The following is a 20,714-nucleotide window of genomic DNA, read 5'->3' on the forward strand; positions in this document are numbered from 1 at the left end:
TACTTCAGGATGATTCTCCAAATTTATAAGTACTTTTGGCCTTTCATTTGAAGTTTATCACTGGAACTTTACCAAAAAATGACTGTTTTGCTTTAGTGAAAAATACCACTTTTCAGTGAGTCAAGAGGTTGTATATACCCATATCAAAATGAAGGATCCTTTAAAACAAATGCCTATTTCTTTGCTGGGTGGACTTCTCTACTGATGAAGGTGATACTCTGCTATTCTTCTGCAGGCACCATGAGAGGATGAGATGCATGTTATCTAGTCACCAGTTAACACCGGGAGGTCTGATTGGACCGCAGGAACCTCTGCTCAGCTGGTCTGCAGGAAAAAATGCACCCCAGGCTCATGCTGGGGAGACTCTGAGACACATCTAGGATAATCCTCCACATCTTCTTACCCTTACTTTTTTCCCTGCTGTTTAGCTTCAATCTGGGGCCTCTCTGGTGGCTCAGCAGTAAAAGAATCCACCTGCAATGCAGGAGATGTGGGTTTGATCCCTGGGTCAGGAAGATCCCCTGGAGGAGGGCCTGGCAACTCACTCCAGAATTCTTGTCTGGAGAATCCTTATGAATAGAGGAGTCTGGTGGGCTACATTCCATAGGGTCACAAGAGTCAGACAGCTTAAATTTAATACACAGTATAAAATAGAAGTAGATCCAGAGGTTATCAGATCAGGAAAACCATAGAGTAAATAAACCCTATTCATTTCCATGAACTTACTGCTTATTGGGTAAGCAGATAAGGTAACCAGATAATAGAGTAGGATTTATTTTGACTCAGTTTAAGGACCATTTACAAAGTAAGCACTTGATAACTGGCGAAACAGAATTCTTGAGTATTCAGTAAGAGCAATTAAGATTTTATTTGCACAGTATTTGCATAAAAGTAAAAACCAGCTGGGCCTATTTTGGTTCCACATCCAGTGGGGATAAAGGCAGCTCAGAGACACACAGTCAAGAAGCAGAGGAAAGTTGAGTTACAAAGGATCAAAAAGATGTCTGCCCTGTAATTAAGTAACACCTAGGGGTTAGCCTCCATGATTGTAAATATCAGGAAAGGGGATTTGCCAAGGGGTGGGCAGGGCTGAGGTCAGCAGGACTGAGGTCAGCAGGACTGAGGTCTGCCAGATGACGGGCGGACAGAGCTCGGGATCCGCGCCTGTCTTGGATCCGGGCGGCAGCGATTACAGAACCAGACATCACAGGGGAGTGTGGCCATTTGGCTGCCCCGGAGCCTGGCAGAAACGTGTAGAATCTGGCCAGGAATTCCCCGTTCACCACTGCCTCTGGATTGTTACTCAACCTTCAGATGGAAAGCTGGCGTTGGAACCAAGACCGAGATCTGGCCGATCCAGTCGTGGGTGCGTTTCTGCCCAGGTAGGTGACGCGGGGTGAAGGCGTTGACAGGGATTCTCACAATTCAGATGTCAGCCTCCCCACAGCAAGTGTGCGCATGTGCCCCGTGGTGACGCAGTTCTGCCTTTACAGGACCATCCTCTTGATTTTCCACAGTTGCTTCTTTTTAAGAAAGATAACTGTATTTATTTATTTTAGGCTGTGCTGGGTCTTCGTTGTTCGCGGGACTTTTCTCTAGTTGTGGCTCGTGGGGGCTGCTCTTCATTGCGGTGCTCTGGCTTCTCAATGCAGTGGCTTCCCTTGTTGCGGAGCCCAGGGCCCGTGGGCTCAGTAACTGACTCGGCTCCTGACTCCAGAGCACAGGCTCAGTACTTGCAGCGCATGTGGGGTCTTCCCTGACCAGGGATCGAACCCGCGTCTCCTGCACCGGCAGGCGGATTCTCAATCTCTGGGTCCCCAGGGAAGCTCCATAGCTGCTGTTTCTGAGACAGATCAGCAGGGATTATGGCCCTGGGATGACGTGCCTGCTGTGCCCTGTCCAGGGCCTCCTCAACCCTGAAATAATTTCCTCACATAATAAGGCGTGTCGTCCTGCTCCTCCAACAAGGCCAGCGGGCAGTGCTGCCCTGTTTGTGCCCTGAAAGCAGGTCAGGGAGAGGACACACCCCTGGTTGTTTAGGGAGCATTTAAAGCTCTCAGTTGTGTGTGGTTCCTTTTCCTCCGGGGTGGGTCTATCCTGGCAAAGGCTGAAGGAGAGTGCAGGATGGGCTTCTGGAATGGGATCCTCCATGAGAATTTTGTTTGAGATTAAAAGAAACCCAGGAGGCAGTCAGGGCAGCCTGGGCAGTTAAGCTGTAACCTCTCCCGAGGGCAAGGGGGCTGTCCCCGCCAGTCCCTGAGCTGCAGAAAGGCTGCGCTTTTATTTTACTTAACCCTCCAGGATCTGAAAAGTGCCCGCAGAGAACACGGCATGAAAACACAGAGGTGATTCCAGTGTGACTGTTCCTTTTTCTTGAATTCACCGCAGGTTTCTAATTGTGGAAAGCGGTCTCACCAAGACAGCCCCAGAGTGGACAAAAGACCTTTAAACATCCCTTTAAAAGATATATATTAAGTTAAAGTTGACAGAAAGAGAAGAGTTATATTCCATTTTTTGAAAAAGAAATCTACCCCATCCTGAGAATGGGGGAAGACTCTACAAGCATGGTTTTAGCTTCAAAGAGATTCTTCAAAATGTACATTTTATCCTTCACTGGGCCCTGTGAATGAAGACATTTAATCCATTACCAATAGATCCTAATTAGCTGCAAGACGTGTTTGTTTTCATTTAATGTTGACTAGAGGCTTGGCATCTTTCTGCTTCTGCTGGGAGCACTGTGGGGGTTCAGACATGGTTGTTATCTGCACAGAGCTCTGTCTGGTAGCTGGAGAATCTCCTACGGTCTCAGGGAAAATGACTCAACTATTTCGTTCTTCAGAACATGGGACCATCTTTTGGGCTACACTGCCTGTAGGACAGGGAGGAAGAGGGGTGTCCTGTTATAAAGGGGAAACCAAAGAAAAGACTTAAGGGTTTACCCAGGTGTATCTGGTGGCTCAGACAGTAAAGAATCTGCCTGCAACACAGGAGACTCGGGTTTGATCCCTGGGTAGGAAAGATCCCCTGGAGAAGGGAACCCGCTCCAGTATTCCTGCCTGGGAAATCCCGAGACAGAGGAGACTGGCGGGCTATAGTCTATGTGGTTGCCAAGGGTCGGACAGGACTCAGCGACTAACACTTTCACTTTCTTTCCAGCTTTATCTAAATAGTCTGACATGAAAATTGACAGGAAATGTTCCATCTCAGTGTTGATGAATGGGCATAAATAATTTCGTAAGGCTGTGACATAACAGCCTGTGCGCAGGAAACACAGTTAAACTTAGATAACACATCTGAACATCATGGTTAGACTGAGGTGTGCAGACTTGGTGTTTTGCCCAGAGTGGAAAACACAACAGCAAGGTTACTGCAGCGGCAGTTATGAAAAAGACACTTTCGATCTTGATGGAGACAAAATATTCCAATTAATGCATCACAGTCAAAATAAACAAACATTTGAAAGAGGCTTCAGTGTTGCTCCTTAAAGGGAAGTCTGCCCTCCCCACTACCACAGGGCATCATTTCTTAGAAATGGTTTAATAACCTGAGTTCTGTAACAGGAGCCCACTGATTAGCTTAGCACAAAACACTTTGGGCATTGGGGTTCATGTCACCGAGGAGATGACCAGGACCTAAACTGGAGGTTTCTTGGCTAGAAATTAGGTGGGTAGCCATTCCCTTCTCCAGGGGATCTCCCCAACCCAGGGATTGAACACTGGCCTCCTGCATTGCAGCCAGTTTCTTTACCATCTGAGCCACCAGGGAAGCCCAAGGAGTGTAATTTCTGTAATTTTAATAATGGATTCACACAAGCTAATGCATTTACCAGCTGGCATATTTTAAAAATTCACTTTTATCCAGGCTGGCTAACAGTACAGAGATCGGTTTCTCAGTTTCCCTCTGCTTCCTTCAGGCAGCTCCTTTGAAGCTTTCAAGAGGTTGGCATCCAGATCAGGCTGCTCAGGTCCTCCAGCCGTGGCTGGCCTCCCAGAAGTCCCCTTGGGACCTTCATCCCTCCTCCCCACTCTCCTCCATGATCTGAGTCCTGGGCACTCAGATTTCAGCTGCTTGGTAGGTAAAATCACTGGAGTAAACCAATCCAGACCACTTATCCATAATGCCTGATGTGATTACAAGTCCGGGTATTTGCACAGTAGAACAATGTTATCTGGAACGAAGGAATCTTTCCTGGTGCCATTTCAGTGGCTTTGAATGAGGACTCTTCAAGGCTCATCAGATGATCCTGTTCTGGAAGCTGTCTCCTACACTTTCCTGGGTTGGGCAGAGGACCTTTAACTGTGGCCAGCTATCCTGGTCTCAACACCTGAGACGGTAACTGGCATTCATGCTTTCCTAATGTGACATCAGAAGTGACAGGCTGGGGACTGGCACTGCTCTCCAGCTCCTGTCTTACCCTGGGGAGGCTAACGAGATCAGCAGCGTCAGAAGGTGTCCGAGCCTTTCCCACTGACCGTTACCACTCTGTGCCTTAGCTGTGGAACTTCTGGAGTATATGTCGCCCTTGTGGAGGGAGGACATTATCTCTGAGACTCGCCAAGGCACAGAGCCCCCACGCCTCTGTTTGCTGCTCTGCATCTTCCGGCCGCACTCGGGTGCAGGCTGTGATCTGGGAGTCCGAGGACCCTGCCAACAAGACACCTGCCTTGAGCCCCTCCTTCTCAAGGGCTTTCCAGGGACTCATGTGTCTGGTGGTCTTTCCTTGGTTTCAGAAACCACACCTGTCTGCCTACATTGAACCAGAATTTCTAAAGCAACAGGAACTCAGACACCAAGAAACAGAAATCTGCACTCTTATTTCTATTGGAAAATATGATGCTAAAGCTGAAGCTTCAATATCTTGGCCCCCTTATGGGAAGAGTCGACTCATTGGAAAAGACCCGGATGCTGGGAAAAGATTGAGGGCAGGAGGTGACAGAGGATGAGATGGTTGGATGGCATCACTGACTCAATCAGTTCAGTTCAGTCCAGTCACTTAGTTGTATCTGACTCTTTGCGACCCCATGAACTGAAGCACGCCAAGCCTCCCTGTCCATCACCAACTCCCAGAGTTCACTCAGATTCACGTCCATCGAGTCAGTGATGCCATCCAGCCATCTCATCCTCTGTCGGCCCCTTCTCCTCCTGCCCCCAATCCCTCCCAGCATCAGAGTCTTTTCCAATGAGTCAACTCTTTGCATGAGGTGGCCAAAGTACTGGAGTTTCAGCTTTAGCATCATTCCTTCCAAAGAAATCCCAGGGCTGATCTCCTTCAGAATGGACTGGTTGGATCTCCTTGCAGTCCAAGGGACTCTCAAGAGTCTTCTCCAACACCACAGTTCAAAAGCATCAATTCTTTGGCACTAAGCCTTCTTCACAGTCCAACTCTCACATCCATACATGACCATTGGAAAAACCATAGCCTTGACTAGATGGACCTTTGTTGGCAAAGTAATGTCTCTGCTTTTCAATATGCTATCTAGGTTGGTCACAACTTTCCTTCCAAGGAGTAAGTGTCTTTTAATTTCATGGCTGCAGTCACCATCTGCAGTGATTTTGGAACCCCAAAAAATAAAGTCTGACACTGTTTCCACTGTTTCCTCATCTATTTCCCATGAAGTGATGGGACCAGATGCCATGATCTTCGTTTTTTGAATTTTGAGCTTTAAGCCAACTTTTTCACTCTCCACTTTCACTTTCATCAAAAGGCTTTTGAGTTCCTCTTCACTTTCTGCCATAAGGGTGGTATCATCTGCATATCTGAGGCTATTGATATTTCTCCCGGCAATCTTGATTCCAGCTTGTGTTTCTTCCAGTCCAGCGTTTCTCATGATGTACTCTGCATAGAAGTTAAATAAGCAGGGTGACAATACACAGCCTGGACATACTCCTTTTCCTATTTGGAACCAGTCTGTTGTTCCATGTCCAGTTCTAACTGTTGCTTCCTAACCTGCATACAGATTTCTCAAGAGGCAGGTCAGGTGGTCTGGTATTCCCATCTCTTTTCAGAATTTTCCACAGTTTATTGTGATCCACACAGTCAAAGGCTTTAGCATAGTCAATAAAGCAGAAATAGATGTTTTTCTGGAACTCTCTTGCTTTTTCCATGATCCAGCAGATTTTGGCAATTTGATCTCTGGTTCCTCTGCCTTTTTTAAAACCAGCTTGAACATCAGAAAGTTCATGGTTCACGTATTGCTGAAGCCTGGCTTGGAGAATTTTGAGCATTACTTTCCTAGTGTGTGAGATGAGCAAACTCAGGGAGATAGTGAAAGACAGTGAAGCTTGGTGTGCTGTAGTCCATGGGGTCGCACAGTTGGACACGACTGAGACACTGAACAACTACTATTGGAAAAACACACTGATTACAGTTGGTTCCAGAGAAACTTGTTATCTAATTAAGTTTACTGCATATTAAAAAAAAAAAAAGTGTGTTCTGGGTGGGAAGGAGGAAGGTGTGGTTATCAAAGGGAAACTGAGGGATCCTTGACCTCCTGGAATTTCTGTGTCTTGGAGGTGGTGGTGGTGGATGTGCAGACATACACATGTGGTGAAGTGTCACAGAACTACATGCACACACACACACACAGTGTGTAAAACCAGAGCCACCTGGTCGACACTGGAGACTGCTCCAGTGTTGGGGCCCCGACTGTGATGGTGTACGATGCTTCTGTTAAGAGGTGACCCCTGGGGGAACTGGTCAAGTGTACATGACATCTCTCTGTGCTGTTTCTTACAACCCCACAGGCACCCAGAATTCTCAGCATAGAAAGTCTGATTATCACACACTGGCAGCTTAAACAAAAAACATTCATTGCTCACGGTTCTGGAGGCTGCAGAGTTTGTAACCAAGGCTCTGAAGATGCACTGTTTGCTGAGGCCGGCTTCGTGGTTCAGAGATGGCTGTCTTCTCGCTGTGTCCTTGGAGCCCTCTGGGCCTCTTTTCTAAGGACACAAACCCCATTCCTGAGGGCTCCACCCTCACAACCTCACTACCCTCCAGAGGCCTCATGGCCAAATACATCACGCTGGGGTTTGGGATTTCCCTGGTTTCTGAGGGGATCCAAACATCCAGTCTGTGAGCATGGCATCATCGTCTTCTGCTCCACAAAACCTTCCATTTTCAGCTACCGACAAGAGCATTTCTAGATCATAAGATGATTACACCGCTGTCCTGCTTCTAGAGTCATTCTTAAAGTCTCTTACTGATTCAAGATGATTGGGAGTAAAATCTTTGATTAATATGGTAGTCGGGTTACTGAGTTAGTGAGCCTGTGTCAGACACAGCAGTTCCAAACTTCAAAGGATGCACAGAAAGTAAAATATATTTAACTCAATCACCTCTAACCCATTATGGGATGGGAGAAGGAAACATAGAATAGCACGATGTAAGAATTATCCATCTATAAGTATTTTTAAAGACATGTTAAATTTTTTTTCTAGGACCCACCCGGCAGAATTTCATAAATATCACTAATGTATCTCAATAATTACTGTAATGACAAAAAGCTAGGATAGTTATATTCTGCACATAAAAAAAATGTAATGATCCCAGATTCCTCACATCAGCCGTCACCTTTCTTTTCTCCTACAAATTTAAATTTCTAAGGTCGTAACACTTTCAAAATGACTTCTACTAATAGAAGTAATCTAATCTACAAATATGGTTGTTGTTATTGTTTAGTTGCTGAGCTGTGTCTGACTGTTTTGCGACACCATGGACTGTAGCCTGTCAGGCTCCTCTGTCTATGGGATTCTCCAGGCAGGAATACTGGAGTGGGTTGCCATTCCCTTCTCCAGGGGATCTTCCTGACCCAGGGATTGAACTTGAGTCTCCTGCACTGGCAGGCAGATTCTTTACCACTGAGCCAGCAGGAAGCCCACAGATGTGGTTCAGTTCAGTTTAGTTGTGTCTGACTCTTTGCAATCCCATGGACTGCAACGCGCCAGGCTTCCCTTTTCATCACCAACTCCTGGAGCCTACCCAAACTCATGTGTATTGAGTTGGTGATGCCATCCAACCATCTCATCCTCTGTCGTCCCCTTCTCCTCCCGCCTGTGTCATCCCCTTCTCCTCCCGCCTTCAATCTTTCTCAGCATCAGGGTGTTTTCCACTGAGTCAGTTCTTTGCATCAGGTGGCCAAAGTATTGGAGTTTCAGCCTCAACATTAGTCCTTCCAATGAATATTTAGGACTGATCTCCTTGAGGATGGACTGGTTGGATCTCCTTGCAGTCCAAGGGACTCTCAAGAGTCTTCTCCAATACCACAGTTCAAAAGCATCATTCATCTGTGCTCAGCTTTCTTTATAGTCCAACTCTCACATCCATTCATGACTATTGGAAAAACCACAGCTTTAAACCATATTTTGTTGGCAAAGTAATGTCTCTGCTGTTTAATATGCTGTCTAGGTTGGTCATAACTTTTCCTCCAAGGAGCAAGCGTCTTTTAATTTCATGGCTGCAGTCACTATCTGTAGTGATTTGGGAGCCCCCCAAAATAAGTCAGTCACTGTTTCCAGTGTTTCTCCATCTATTTGCCATGAAGTGATGGGACTGGATGCCATGATCTTAATTTTCTGAATGTTGACTTTTAAGCCAACTTTTTCACTCTCCTCTTTCACTTTCATCAAGAGTCTCTTTAGTTCTTCACTTTCTGCCATAAGAGTTGTGTCATCTGGTGCCAGATTCTAACTTTTGTAAAGCTTCAGGTTTAAAATAATTTTAAATACAGCCAACATTAAAATGCACCTCTTTTATGTTCAAGGGCCTAATACATGGTGGATGAATTTTCTCACAGTCTCTATCTGTAATCAAGCCATTTACTTCATGCATAATAGCCTCGTCCTCTGGCCCAGAGGGTAAGGAATGCTATGGCAGGAAAGACAGGAGACATCACCCCACGGTGAGGGCCACGTGACCAGCTGGAACTGAAGACTTCTCTTTGTTCAAACGAACTTGTCTTTTTTTCCCCACTTCATGTAAAAACCTTAATGTTTAGAATTAAGAGTACTTTTAAAGCTTTGGGACAACTTTAGTCACCTCATCAAATGGCTGGGAGGAATAAGTGTGCCACAGCAGGTGTAATAATCTATCAGACTTAAGAGTCAGAGACACGGATCCCCTCGGGGTCTCCAATGCACCTGAGCTTCACAGGAGTCATGAGAACTTTCAAGAAATAGATGTTGTAAACTGAACAACAACAAAAATCCCTTAATCTAGCTAAAGGTCAATGTACAGGTGATTTTTTGCATGATTCACGGGGATCTCTATTCCATAAATGAGCTTTAAAATTAAGTTCATTATAAGAAAACTCTCTAAGAAAAACATCACAAGAAATTTGCTTGTTGAAAAATTCATATGCTATCAGCCTTTGTGCTTATTTTTTAGCTTATTTAATATGAGTTAATATCTTAAGAAAATTCTTACTCTTGGCATCTTCATGTTACCTAATAGTTAAATGCAGTTGGTACAGGCTTTACTTCACCTGTTATTTAAAAATACCTCAATAAACCACAAACACATACATATACTTCATTCAATTTTTGTTTGTTGTTTAGTTGCTAAGTCACATCCAACTCTTTTGTGATCACATGGACTGTAGCCTACCAGCTCCTCTGTCTGTGGGATTTCCCAGGCAAGAATACTGGAGTGGGTTGCCATTTCCTCCTCCAGGGGATCTTCCCCACCTAGGGATTGAACCTGCGTCTCCTGCATTGCAGGTAGATTCTTTACCACTGAGCCACCTGGGAAGCCCACATTTCTTTCAGCACGTCAGTTCTAATGGTCTTTCCAAAACATACTCATCTACTGAGCTTTCATTTCAATCATCTGCTGATTCTTTCATTTTTCTAGCCATTGAACTATCTTTCTATTTAATGAACTGCAGCCTCAGGGTATCTCAGGGGCCGAGGGAGCACCAGAATCATTTGACTTCTGCCTCCAACACCCCGCTGGCAGAAACCATCTAAACTCAAAAGAGTGTGAGCCACGTGATCTGTAATTAACATAGTGGTGCCAGTGAAGTGAAAGTGCTAGTGGCTCAGTCGTGTCCGACTCCTTGCAGCCCCATGGACTGTAGCCTACCAGGCTCCTTTGTCCATGGGATTTCCCAGGCAAGAATACTGGAGTGGGTAGCCATTCCCTTCTCCAGGGGATCTTTCAGACCCAGGGATCGAACCCGCGTTTCCTGCATTGCCAGCAGATTCTTTACCGTCTGAGCCAGTTGGGAAGCCTTAGTGGTGTCAGGAGCACCCACATTTTTTGGTAATCCTCTCTTCGACACAAATACATTTATAACTGTCTTTTTAGGTTGATGGTAAAAGGATGGCTTCATTGTGGCAGGACAAACTCATGCTTTCTGTTCCAAATGGCTGGACAAGGACCAGTGTAGCACCATTTTTAAGATTTTTGACTTGGCACTTAAAACCTACCAACACCAGAGTATGTCCTCCATGCGGTCAAGGGCTCCGCTTCACCAGTGGTTTTCAAGTAGAGAGGAACCATGTGTGTTAGCTACTCTGCCTTAAAAGATAGGGAAATCAGAAAACCTGACATTTAATTTCCAACTCTGTGACTAAACACTTGAAAATCCCTCAGATGAAGCCTTACCTAGGCTCTTTTGATTAAGGCCCATGAAAGAATGGACTATTCCAAAACCTGTTAAAAATAAAAGCACAAAAATTAGCAGCTGTTTGTCCTGAATCTGAAAATATCTACCAGTCAACATTACACAGTTAGGACAAAACTTTCCTATTTTCTCTTCCCTAATGGCACATTTGTTAAAGTTTCCATAATGCCACTGCAGTTCTCTTAAAGCCTGTTTTGTTTGAAGAACTTACAGATATTAGTTATGTGCATAGTTTATTGGGTAACCCACTCAAAATTTTGTTTGCCTCTTCAGATTGTATCAAAATTTAATTTCTTTTCCATCTGGTGTTGTTCAGTCTTGTCTCATATACACAGCCTTATCTCAACCCTGAATATTCACTAGAAGGACTGATGCTGAAGCTTGAATACTTTGGCCACCTGATGTGAACTGGTGACTCATTAGAAAAGACCTTGATGCAGGGAAAGACTGAGGGCAAGAAAAGAAGCTGGTGACAGAGGATGAAATGGTTGGATGGCATCACCGAGCCAATGGACATCAATCTGAGCAAAATCCGGGAGATAGTGAAGGACAAGGAAGCCTGGTGTGATGCAGTCCATGGGGTCACAGAGTCAGACACCACTTAGCAGCTGAACAACAATCTCAGCTTATCTGAGAGGAACCCAGCTTTGAGAACTCTCATTGGGCACGTTCAGAGCAATCTGGCCTGAACTGAGTGCTCTCAGGTTTCTGCGTGAGGTCTGCAACTAACACCTTCTCTTGGGTGAGTTTCCTGGTCTTTGCGGATCTTCTGCAATCAGCTTGATGTTACATGTTAAAATTCCCTCTTGATATAAATAAATGGCCATCAAGTTCGTTAGGACAGAGTTAAGATTTTTGACTTTGGATAAAGTTTGTAGATTCACATGAAAATTACTTCCTTTACCCCATTTCCCCTAAGATATGCCACAGATGCAAAAGGTAGGGATGCACACTGCCCACATACTTCTTACACAAGTAAAAAGTAAATCAGGCCACATGCACACAGCCTTGACCAGGGACATGGCACGCTCGGCACACCTGTGCAAATCCTTTATTAAAGCAACAACCAAAGTACAGGATGGCTCACATGTTTTTTTTTTTTTTTGCTGCTATATCAAATTAAATATTAATCATTTGTTTATACATTTAAATTATTTTAAAAAGGTGAACATTTATAGCTCACAAATCAACGGAGTGACATTTCCACCCAGATACATTTTTCCATCTTAGTTCCCAGTTTTAACAACGGACATTCAGAACCAGAGGGACAGCACATCAAAGGTAAGTGGCAGCACCTTCTGTGAGCAGCGCCAGGGTGTCTGAGAGATACACTGAAGGTTTACATTCTTCATTAAATAAAAACAATTTATGCAGGAATATTCTTAGACCTATTTGCTTTATTTTTACATTCTCTATGAGCTTTAAGTTTGGTGGTGGCATTCTGAGCATTAGACCTCTTACAAACGACATCTCTGAAAAAGTCTTAATTAAAGGTCATTATCACTGTCATATGATATTTTCTTGTATAACAGACACTCAGTCTTTCAGAAAGCAAAATAAGCAATTTTATTTGATTTTTCACCCCACCACTGATTTGTTTAATCCAGATCTTGTTAATCACTGTAGAAACCCTATAAGTCATTAGGAAGATGAACTTTGTTATCTACTAGAGGATTTTACAATGAATAGGTGAATGTAAAAATGACTAATACCTTGAAGATGGTGGTGGTTTAGTTGCTAAGTTTTATCCAACTCTTTGCCCCTGTAGCCCGCCAGTCTCCTCTGTCCATGGGATTCTCCAGGTGAGAATACTGGAGTGGGTTGCCATTCCCTTCTCCAGGGGATCTTCCCTACCCAGGGATCAAACTCGCATTTCCTGCATTGCAGGTGGATTCTTTACTGCTGAGCCACTAGAGACACCCAACCTTGGAAACAACAGAGATCAAAATATGTGGGTGACTATACAATGAGATTTGGTGGCTATTTAAAGAGTACCAATGAATTAGTCTAAAGAGCCAGAACAGAAACAGGGATTATGACGTAAAGGAAATGCAAAAAGGGTGTGTGAAGATGGATACTGGGTAGTCATTGAACTGTGCTGAGTATAAAATAGAGTATCTGAAAGATACGTGAAATGCTGTGTTTTCTCACCCAATGAAACACTGAGACGAAACCCCTGTTCACAGAACGACTGGGGCTGTGAGGAGTTTGAGCACTGGTGAAAAAGTAAAAGTGGCAGTCACACAGTCGTGTCCGCCTCTTTGTGACCCCGTGGACTGAAGCCTGCTAGGGTCCTCCATCCATGGGATTCCCCAGGCAAGAATACTGGCGTGGGTTGCCATTCCCTTCTCCAGGGGATCTTCCCCACCCAGGGACTGAACCCAGGTCTCCCGTGTTGTAGGCAGATTTTTTACTGTATGAGACACCAGGGAAGCCCTGGTATAAGACTGAAATTCAACCTGCACATACAGGTGGGCTGGTTTGCCTTTCTGAAACAGCTCCTCAGCCAGCAGGGATTGGGGTCTCTAGGGTTGAGCTGGTTTGTGTCGGTGGCACTACATTTAGAGGCTATCTGTTCAAAACAGGCAAACATTCTTTCTGCCTTACGCTTTCTTCATGGGCTAAAGAGCTGAACAGATTCAAGGTTACCAATAAGTAACAATCCATGTATTATATTTGAAATGTTATCAGTCCAGTGAATAAGCTACATAGCCATCATTCAAGCCCAGTCTCCACCAAACTGCTTTCTTATCACATGTGCCCTTCAAAGGAAGTCTGAACAACACAGATGTCTACAGTTAAAAATGAAACACACAATAAAGAAGCAAAGGATTCCAGACTCCACTGTGTGGGAGGTCAGGACTTTTGGCCTTGGCTTTGGGGAAAAAAACACAAACGCCCATCAGCAATCATTCTGGGTGTAATGACAGTACAGTAATGCTCAGGACGAGCGAGGACATTCAGGTGTTTCTAGAGCGATTTCTATATGTTACAGATGTCACATTTGGTTCCTAGAGATTTAGTCAAGTATTAGTATCTCGTTTTGTCAAGTATGATATACAAAAAGATGAGAATAGTAGATGTGCCCTAAAGATATGAAAATATATATAAAACAAAACCATTATAAATTACATAGATTTGCAATATAAAATTGTTTTTCCCCCATTTAGAATAAATACCATCCAAGTTTATAGGTCATTGCAGTGAATTAAATATGCACACATATCTGAATCATTTTCAGAACTTCAAGAAAAAAAATTGTTATAGATATGACCAGCTGACTTGGAAACCAGAAACTGCTTGCTTTTGAGAAGAATGACCTAAGACCCAAGGGACATGGCTTGGGATTCAGTGTTAAGCTGCAAAACTGCCCCAAAGAGCCATATGTAGCCATACTTCTATAAATTTCTATGAAGCTGAACAATTTATCTTTGAAAAACCAGGTGAAAGTCATGAGACTGTCTCTGTCCCGTATTCTAGTGGGAGAGCATTTCTATTTCGTAAAGAAGCTATAGCATAAACAAGAAGAGACAGAGACATCTTTGTGGTAAGCCAGCCTCATCTCTGGTTGGCTATTAATATTATTCTATCAAGAGCTTTCTGATGCCTTAAAGGGGAACATTTTAAAAATCTACATAATCTCCCCAGTCTAAAGAAGCTAAAACCAACCTGAAAACATTCTTTGGTCACTCAGTTCTGCTCCTGCTTTAAGAAAAATCTGCCTGTGTTTAACTATCTGTATCCGACATCCAGGTGGGAGATGCCTTCTCCTGTCATTTCCACGTGGAAACCTGTATGTGGGTTTCGGTGGAGGGAGAAGGGGACGGAATGGGAAAAAGTTTATTTGCGGACCCCCTATTGTGGCTTTGGGTGCATAGATCCATGGTAAGGATCTGCTGACCTCCACAAGTGGAAAAATGTTTACATTCTAAGACGTATGATTAAACTTCTCCACAGGCCAAATACAGAAAACCTTTGTCCAGGGAGCCCATGCGGGGGTCAAGGTTTCTCTGGACTGTTCACTTCTCATGTTTTAGGTGACCACCCAAGACACTCCAAACTGATGGCAATGGGTCATCTGAGGCCAAGAGGAATCTGACCCAACTGTGTGTGTGTCAGACCACCTTTCACATCAGTTATCTCTACATAGAAAAGCCACTGAAGCCAAGCCCTCTGTTCTCAGCTCCAGACCCAGATGAGTTTCCTGAAAAAGTTGGCAGCAAAAGCATCTAATAACATCACAGGCCCATTTCTGCTCCTAAGACTCCTTGTCTCGTGTAAGGGGGGCCATCATGGGAGATGACAAGCTTTCCACAAAACTCTAAATGTCAGAACCAGGTGGGATCTGGGGACCCAAGTACCACCTCCGTGTTTGGCAGACGAGAAAGATTCAACCCAGGGACGCGGCGAAGTCTCACTCACGCAGACAGTGAGGACGTGAGGACTAAGCCTTGGGTCTGTTCACCAACCGTGCAGCCCAAGGGAACTTTGTGGACCCATGACGTGGCCATGACACTCATGACGACCTCAAGGTTATGGCACTCCTGCTCATAAATGGCAAGGAAGTTATACCTCTCCTTTTCATGGTTACATCTAAACTGCGGACGTTGCTCTAATGCTTTGGGGGGCAGAAGATCCACAACTGTCTTAAAAAGCTTTGAGTTTTGTAAGCTGGTTCCTTGAATTTGCAACAGTACTGATTTTCAGCATAAAAAATGTTAGAAGAACCACAGAGGACAGTGGAAACCTGAAAGCAATTGTGGAGAAGGGCAGGGTGATGATGCTGGTTTGGTAATGTGGGCAAGGGAAGCACTTAGATGGAGCCGGGGAGTGCGTGGGGTGCCCCCCACTTGCACAAAGCCCACCGTGGTTACCAGCACAGGCCAGTGAGGTGTGGGCCTGAGGCAACTAGCTTCGGCTTCTTTCTAGAACATCACTCTGGCCTCACACACAGCTGCCTTCTTTGGGGGCTAAAAATGAATTCAAGAATGCTGGCATGATGATGCCATTATCCTAACCTGTCTCTGCCCCCTTCAAGGATGGACAAGTCAGCCATGCAGCTAACAGGAGTGGGCCTGGTGGGGCGACCCCCAGGACCCTCACGCTTGCTGCCCTAACCCAAGCATTGGGGTCCCCTGACATCCGTGGTCCATGGCAGCCGTGGCGGGAGCCGCACGCTCCCCACTTAAACAGATTCCTCAGGCGCCTCTGTCTCTGGAGGTGACATGCCTTCCAGATGAAGCAGCAGCTGGCTTGGAGGGGGACACTGCTCAGACATAAGAACAGGGCTTTCCACGGGCAGTCTGGGCAGATTCAAGTTCATGGTCTCCCTCCAACCTCAGCTGAGCTCACCCAAAGGCTCTCAGAATGGGACGGGTAAACCTATTTTTATTTGGCTATTAAAGTGCTATTCCTGGGCAAGGTTTTATTTTTTTTCTTCTCTCAGTTTCACCACAGCAGCTTCACTGGAAATGAACGAACAAAAAAAGCAACGATGGAGACAGGCCTGGGAAACGACAAACATCAGGAGGCTGGTAGCTAGCTGCTTTGGAATGTTAAGATGACTCGTGGGAATCAGCCCTGACACCAAAGCCTGGGAGGTAAAAGTCTGGGGTGTGCGTTAGACGGTGGAGGTGGGGGGCGGGAATAAGGACAGAGTGGCCAAGGGAACAGACCCGCAGGAACGGTCAGCATTCAAGTCACAATGCCTGGGTTATAAAGCGACAGTGATGGGGCAAAACTGAGAAGAAAGTGCAACAGAGCCGCGGAGGGATGGACTACAGCTGCTCCCTTAGCAGACCCATTTTTCAAAAGAAGAGCGGCGCCCTGTGCCCCAGGCAGGGCTGTGAACTCAGAGTCTCTGACAGTCAGTGTTCTCTGCCAAAAGGGCAGCGGCGGTTAAGGTTATCTGGCGGAGAAGAGCCTCTGAGGTTCATGTCATGTGGACAGACACCTGCCCAAGGTCACCACCCCGCTCCCCGACGATGCTCGCATCCCCCTTGGCTGGGGGTCGACTGGGGCGTGCGTGCGGGGGCCTGACTCATACGTGCGTGCGTGCGGGGCCAGACTCCTACCTACGACTGGCGTCTCCGGTAAGGCTTAGCGGCGAGGGTGGCCTGCATCTGTCCCGAGGGGTGGCCCTGAATCTCGGGGTGTGCATAGCTTCAGGGTTGGGGGGTACACTGTTAGACATGGCTTTCATAGACGACATGGGTGCTTCCGTCCCGCGGCCTGGCTGGCTCCGCGGCCTCTAGCAGACCAGGCGGCAGGACGTGGTCCGGCACCTCGACGGGCGTTGGTTCCTCGGAGGTCAGCGCTGCTGACGTGACCTCGGTGGAGGGCGCCGCGGACTCCGGGGAGTGCTCGGCCGACGGCTCGGTGTCCTCCTCCTCGTCTCCGGCCTCGAGGGCCCCGGCGGCCCGGTCGTCTGAGGGCTCCCGGTGGGCTGGGGGGTGCACAGACACCTCGATGGCGATCTGCTGGGGCTGCTCGTGCAGCGACGAGGCATCAGAGTCGGCGTCGGGGATGGTGTAGACCTCGTCCCCGTCGGCGGCTGCGGCCTCCTGGCCCTCAGGCGTGTGGCGCACGAAGTTCTGGTGGCCATGCTCATCCAGGCCCACCACTTCCATGAGCTCCTCCACGATGGTCCTGCAGTTCATGATGAGTGGGGGCAGCGGCACACTGCGTGCCAGCTCCTCGATGTAGCGGGCGAACTCCATTGTCTTGAACTGCGTGACCTTGGCCAGCTCCAGCGTCTTGGCTGAGGTGATGATTGGGATGCGCTTAGCGATCTCGAAGGCCTTCTGCAGCTTCTCAGCGCCCTCCGTGCGGAAGAACTCGTTGATGGCCTTCTCGGTCTTCTTCAGGTGGCTGCTCATCATGCAGAGGCGGGTGACGTTGAGCACCAGCACGACGGCGAAGGCCACCAGGCACACCACCATGTAGTACACACCCATGTCGCCCGACGTGAAGACCACCCGCAGCGTCACCGTGTTGTTCACAGAACCGTGCACGTTGGAGGCCATGCACGTGTATCTCCCTCGGTCTGAGAAGGACACCTTGGTGATGTTCAGGAGGCCGTCATGCATCTGCCACTTTCCTGTGGGAGAAGGAGGACAGGGTCAGCTGGGCCCTCCGCTCCCCGCAGTGACCATCCACGTGGCACTGTGTGTGCCTCACACCACTACCGAGGCCGGCAGTGAACAGTGAACACCTCCCTCCACCACTGACGGTATGCACGGTGAGCTCTGAGCACACCTCCGACAACCAGATCTGCTGCTGCTGACGATGGGGACAGTGAATGGTGACCTCGACAGACGGGGAGGGGAACAGTTCTTAATCCACAGAACTCAGGTAAAAGTCACGAGCACCAGCCCATTTTATAGGACAGAGAAACTGAGGGAGGGGCCTCTAAGGAATCAGGAATTGGAATTAGGAATCAGTTGAGCTAGATGCGAATTCAAGCCCAACAAGTTAGACTCTGAACACCAAATCATACTGTGCAATTCCACACTCTAGAGAAAAATTAGAAACACAGTCAGTCTGGAAAAACACTGTGCTATTACTAGGGAATTCCTTAATGTGGCATCTGATTTTCTCCCCTGCCTGTGAGCATGGCACTGCAGATACTGCAGAATATATGTTCACTGGAAAGTTTTTGTTTATAAAGTATTAAGAATATAAAGTACATTGGGATCAACCTAAGAAACAGAGTGAAAGTGTTAGTCACTCAGTGTCTGACTCTTTGTGACCCCATGGACTGTAGCCTCCCAGGCTCCTCTCTCCATGAAATTCTCCAGGCAAGAACACTGCTTGCCATGCCTTCCTTCAGGGATCTTCCCAACCGAGGGATTGAACCCAGGTCTCCTGCACTGCAGGCAGACTCTTTACCATCTGAGCCACCAGGGAAGTAAATCAGTTAAATTATAATTGTTTACCTGGGTTTCTCATATTTGAGATTGAAGTTATCCTCAGTTGATGGAAACATGACTTAAATCATTCATTCAGAGACTCTACAATGAACTACATCACTTACATTGTGCAGATTCAGAAGCTGGGTGTGAATAAATATAAATTTGGTTTTGCTTTGCAAATAAACAATAGACCCATCAGGTTGAATGGAGAAGGAAATGGCAACCCACTCCAGTATTCCTGCCTGGAGCATCCCGTGGACAGAAGAGCCCAGTGGGTTACAGTCCATGGGGTCGCAGAGTCAGGCATGACTGAGCAACTGAACAACAAATTAGGTTGAAAGCAGGCCTCACACCATGGAGAACACATGATAAAAAGTATTGAAACAGAGACAAACTCTTCCCTGTCTGGCCTGGAAAGGATCCAGCACTGCCCTGGGAATCAGGTTCTTAATCTGAACTAATCTTTGCTAGGAGAAGGCAATGGCACCCCACTCCAGTACTCTTGCCTGGAGAACCCCATGGATGGAGGAGCCTGGTAGGCTGCAGTCCACGCGGTCGTGAAGAGTCGGACACGACTGAATGACTTCACTTTCACTTTTCACTTTCATGCATTGGAGAAGGAAATGGCAACCCACTCCAGTGTTCTTGCCTGGAGAATCCCAGGGATGGGGGAGCCTGGTGGGCTCTGGGGTCGCACAAAGTCGGACACGACTGAAGCGACTTAGCAGCAGCAGCAGCAGCAGGGGTTCATCCTTAATCTGCCTGTGTACCCGCAGGTCAAAAGACCCGACCCCAGGGCCCCAGGAAACATGACCCTAGGTCTGCCTTTCAGGTTTTGGGTCTGAGTCTTCTGCAGCCCCTCCATCTCCCCAGATGGGCCCTCAGAGACACAAGGCCAGGCCCGGCCCTGGGAGAGTTCTGAGAGCTGGCTGATATTTCTGTAAAAGCACTAATGTCCCCAAGCGAGCCAGAGAAGCTCTCCTGAGAGATGGGGCAACTTAACTATAGTTTCCTTCCAAGTGTCTGTTATCACATTGCATTTTTGTTTGTTTCATCCCCCTCTGGCATAAACTTAAGCCTAATGAGAAGTCTGATAGTTCCCCAAAGCAACTAGCGACTGTTTTAAAATAATAAAACAATCTGTAAGCATTAAAGTGACGAGGGTCCCCAGGGAGTGTGAGACAGGAAATAGCCTGCATCACTCCAGGTCCTCTGCCTCAGGGACCGTCCTCAGGGAAGCTGGCTGGAGCCGTGGGGGCCTGCAGCACCACCTCCCCCTCCCGCCCCCGCTAGCCTGGGGAACCTGGCGGGAAGCCTGCCATAGAAGGCGCTGTCACATTTTCTGGAGGAACATCTGTGGAGAGGGGCTCTTGGCGTCCCTGAGCACCCGGCTTCTAACAACTTAGCCAGTGTCCTCTCTGAGAGTAGAAGACGTGGGAAATCTAGTTAATTTCAATCTCCTGTGAGTGTGCGCAGACAGACCAACCTGTACCCACTGTGTGAAACCTCCCCTTGTCCACATGGGCAGGGGCCAGCCTCCTACTCTATTTACTCCTTGAATATCAGGCTTCAGATGTGATACAGCAGACTTATCCAAATATAAAAGCATCTGAGCAAGGGAAATGATCAACTTGATCTTCCTGACCCAGGGATCAAACCCACATCTCCTGTGTTCCCCTGCGTTGGCAGGTGGATTCTTTACCAACGGCACCACCTGGGATCAAACCAGACTATAGAAGGCACAGAAAAAAAGAACACGTCTCGTTGACTCAAAGTTTATGACAGACAGGGAAGGTGCTGAGCTCAAGAGGACTGCAGATTCTATCTGTGGGAACTTCTCACACTGACCTTCCTCACTTCGGTGGGAAATACAGCAGCAATAGGACAGGAGAAGGTGACATTATTTGCATGGGGAACACTTGGGATCAATCTGTTCACCTCCTACCCTTTCATCCCCACTCCCTCTGTGGAGGAATCATCTACGAGTTCAAGGTCAGAGAAGGAGGAACCTGGGTGTAGAAGAGGAGGAGCAGAAAAGAGAGCTGAAGTCAGGAGGCAGGCACCTGACGGGAACATAAATGGCTTTTCCCAAATATCTCAGCTATGCTTTTAGTGATGGCTGTATTCTAACTGTTACAGAAAAGTGAAACTCAGAAATGCATATTAGTTACAAGTA

The 20,714-nt window shown here is 46.8% G+C and overlaps 1 protein-coding gene and 1 long non-coding RNA gene across 3 annotated transcripts in view; one reads left to right on the forward strand and one right to left on the reverse strand.

Annotated features, from left to right (window-relative positions):
• The first annotated feature begins 858 nt into the window (after window positions 1–858).
• Window positions 859–16,365, forward strand: LOC133252385 (uncharacterized). The gene is made up of 2 exons (XR_009737898.1): window positions 859–1,382; window positions 16,072–16,365. It is a non-coding gene; the product is annotated as an uncharacterized LOC133252385 (long non-coding RNA).
• Window positions 11,661–20,714, reverse strand: part of MFAP3L (microfibril associated protein 3 like) — a 53,266-nt gene continuing 44,212 nt past the window's right edge. For both annotated transcript variants that reach the window (XM_061424932.1, XM_061424930.1), the window contains exon 3: window positions 11,661–17,724. In XM_061424932.1, the coding sequence (XP_061280916.1) occupies window positions 16,811–17,724 (914 nt within the window). In that variant the 3' untranslated portion in view covers window positions 11,661–16,810. The remainder of the gene's footprint in view (window positions 17,725–20,714) is intronic.

Source organism: Bos javanicus, chromosome 8 (assembly GCF_032452875.1).
Source record: "Bos javanicus breed banteng chromosome 8, ARS-OSU_banteng_1.0, whole genome shotgun sequence".
In the NCBI taxonomy this organism is placed as follows: domain Eukaryota; kingdom Metazoa; phylum Chordata; class Mammalia; order Artiodactyla; family Bovidae; genus Bos; species Bos javanicus.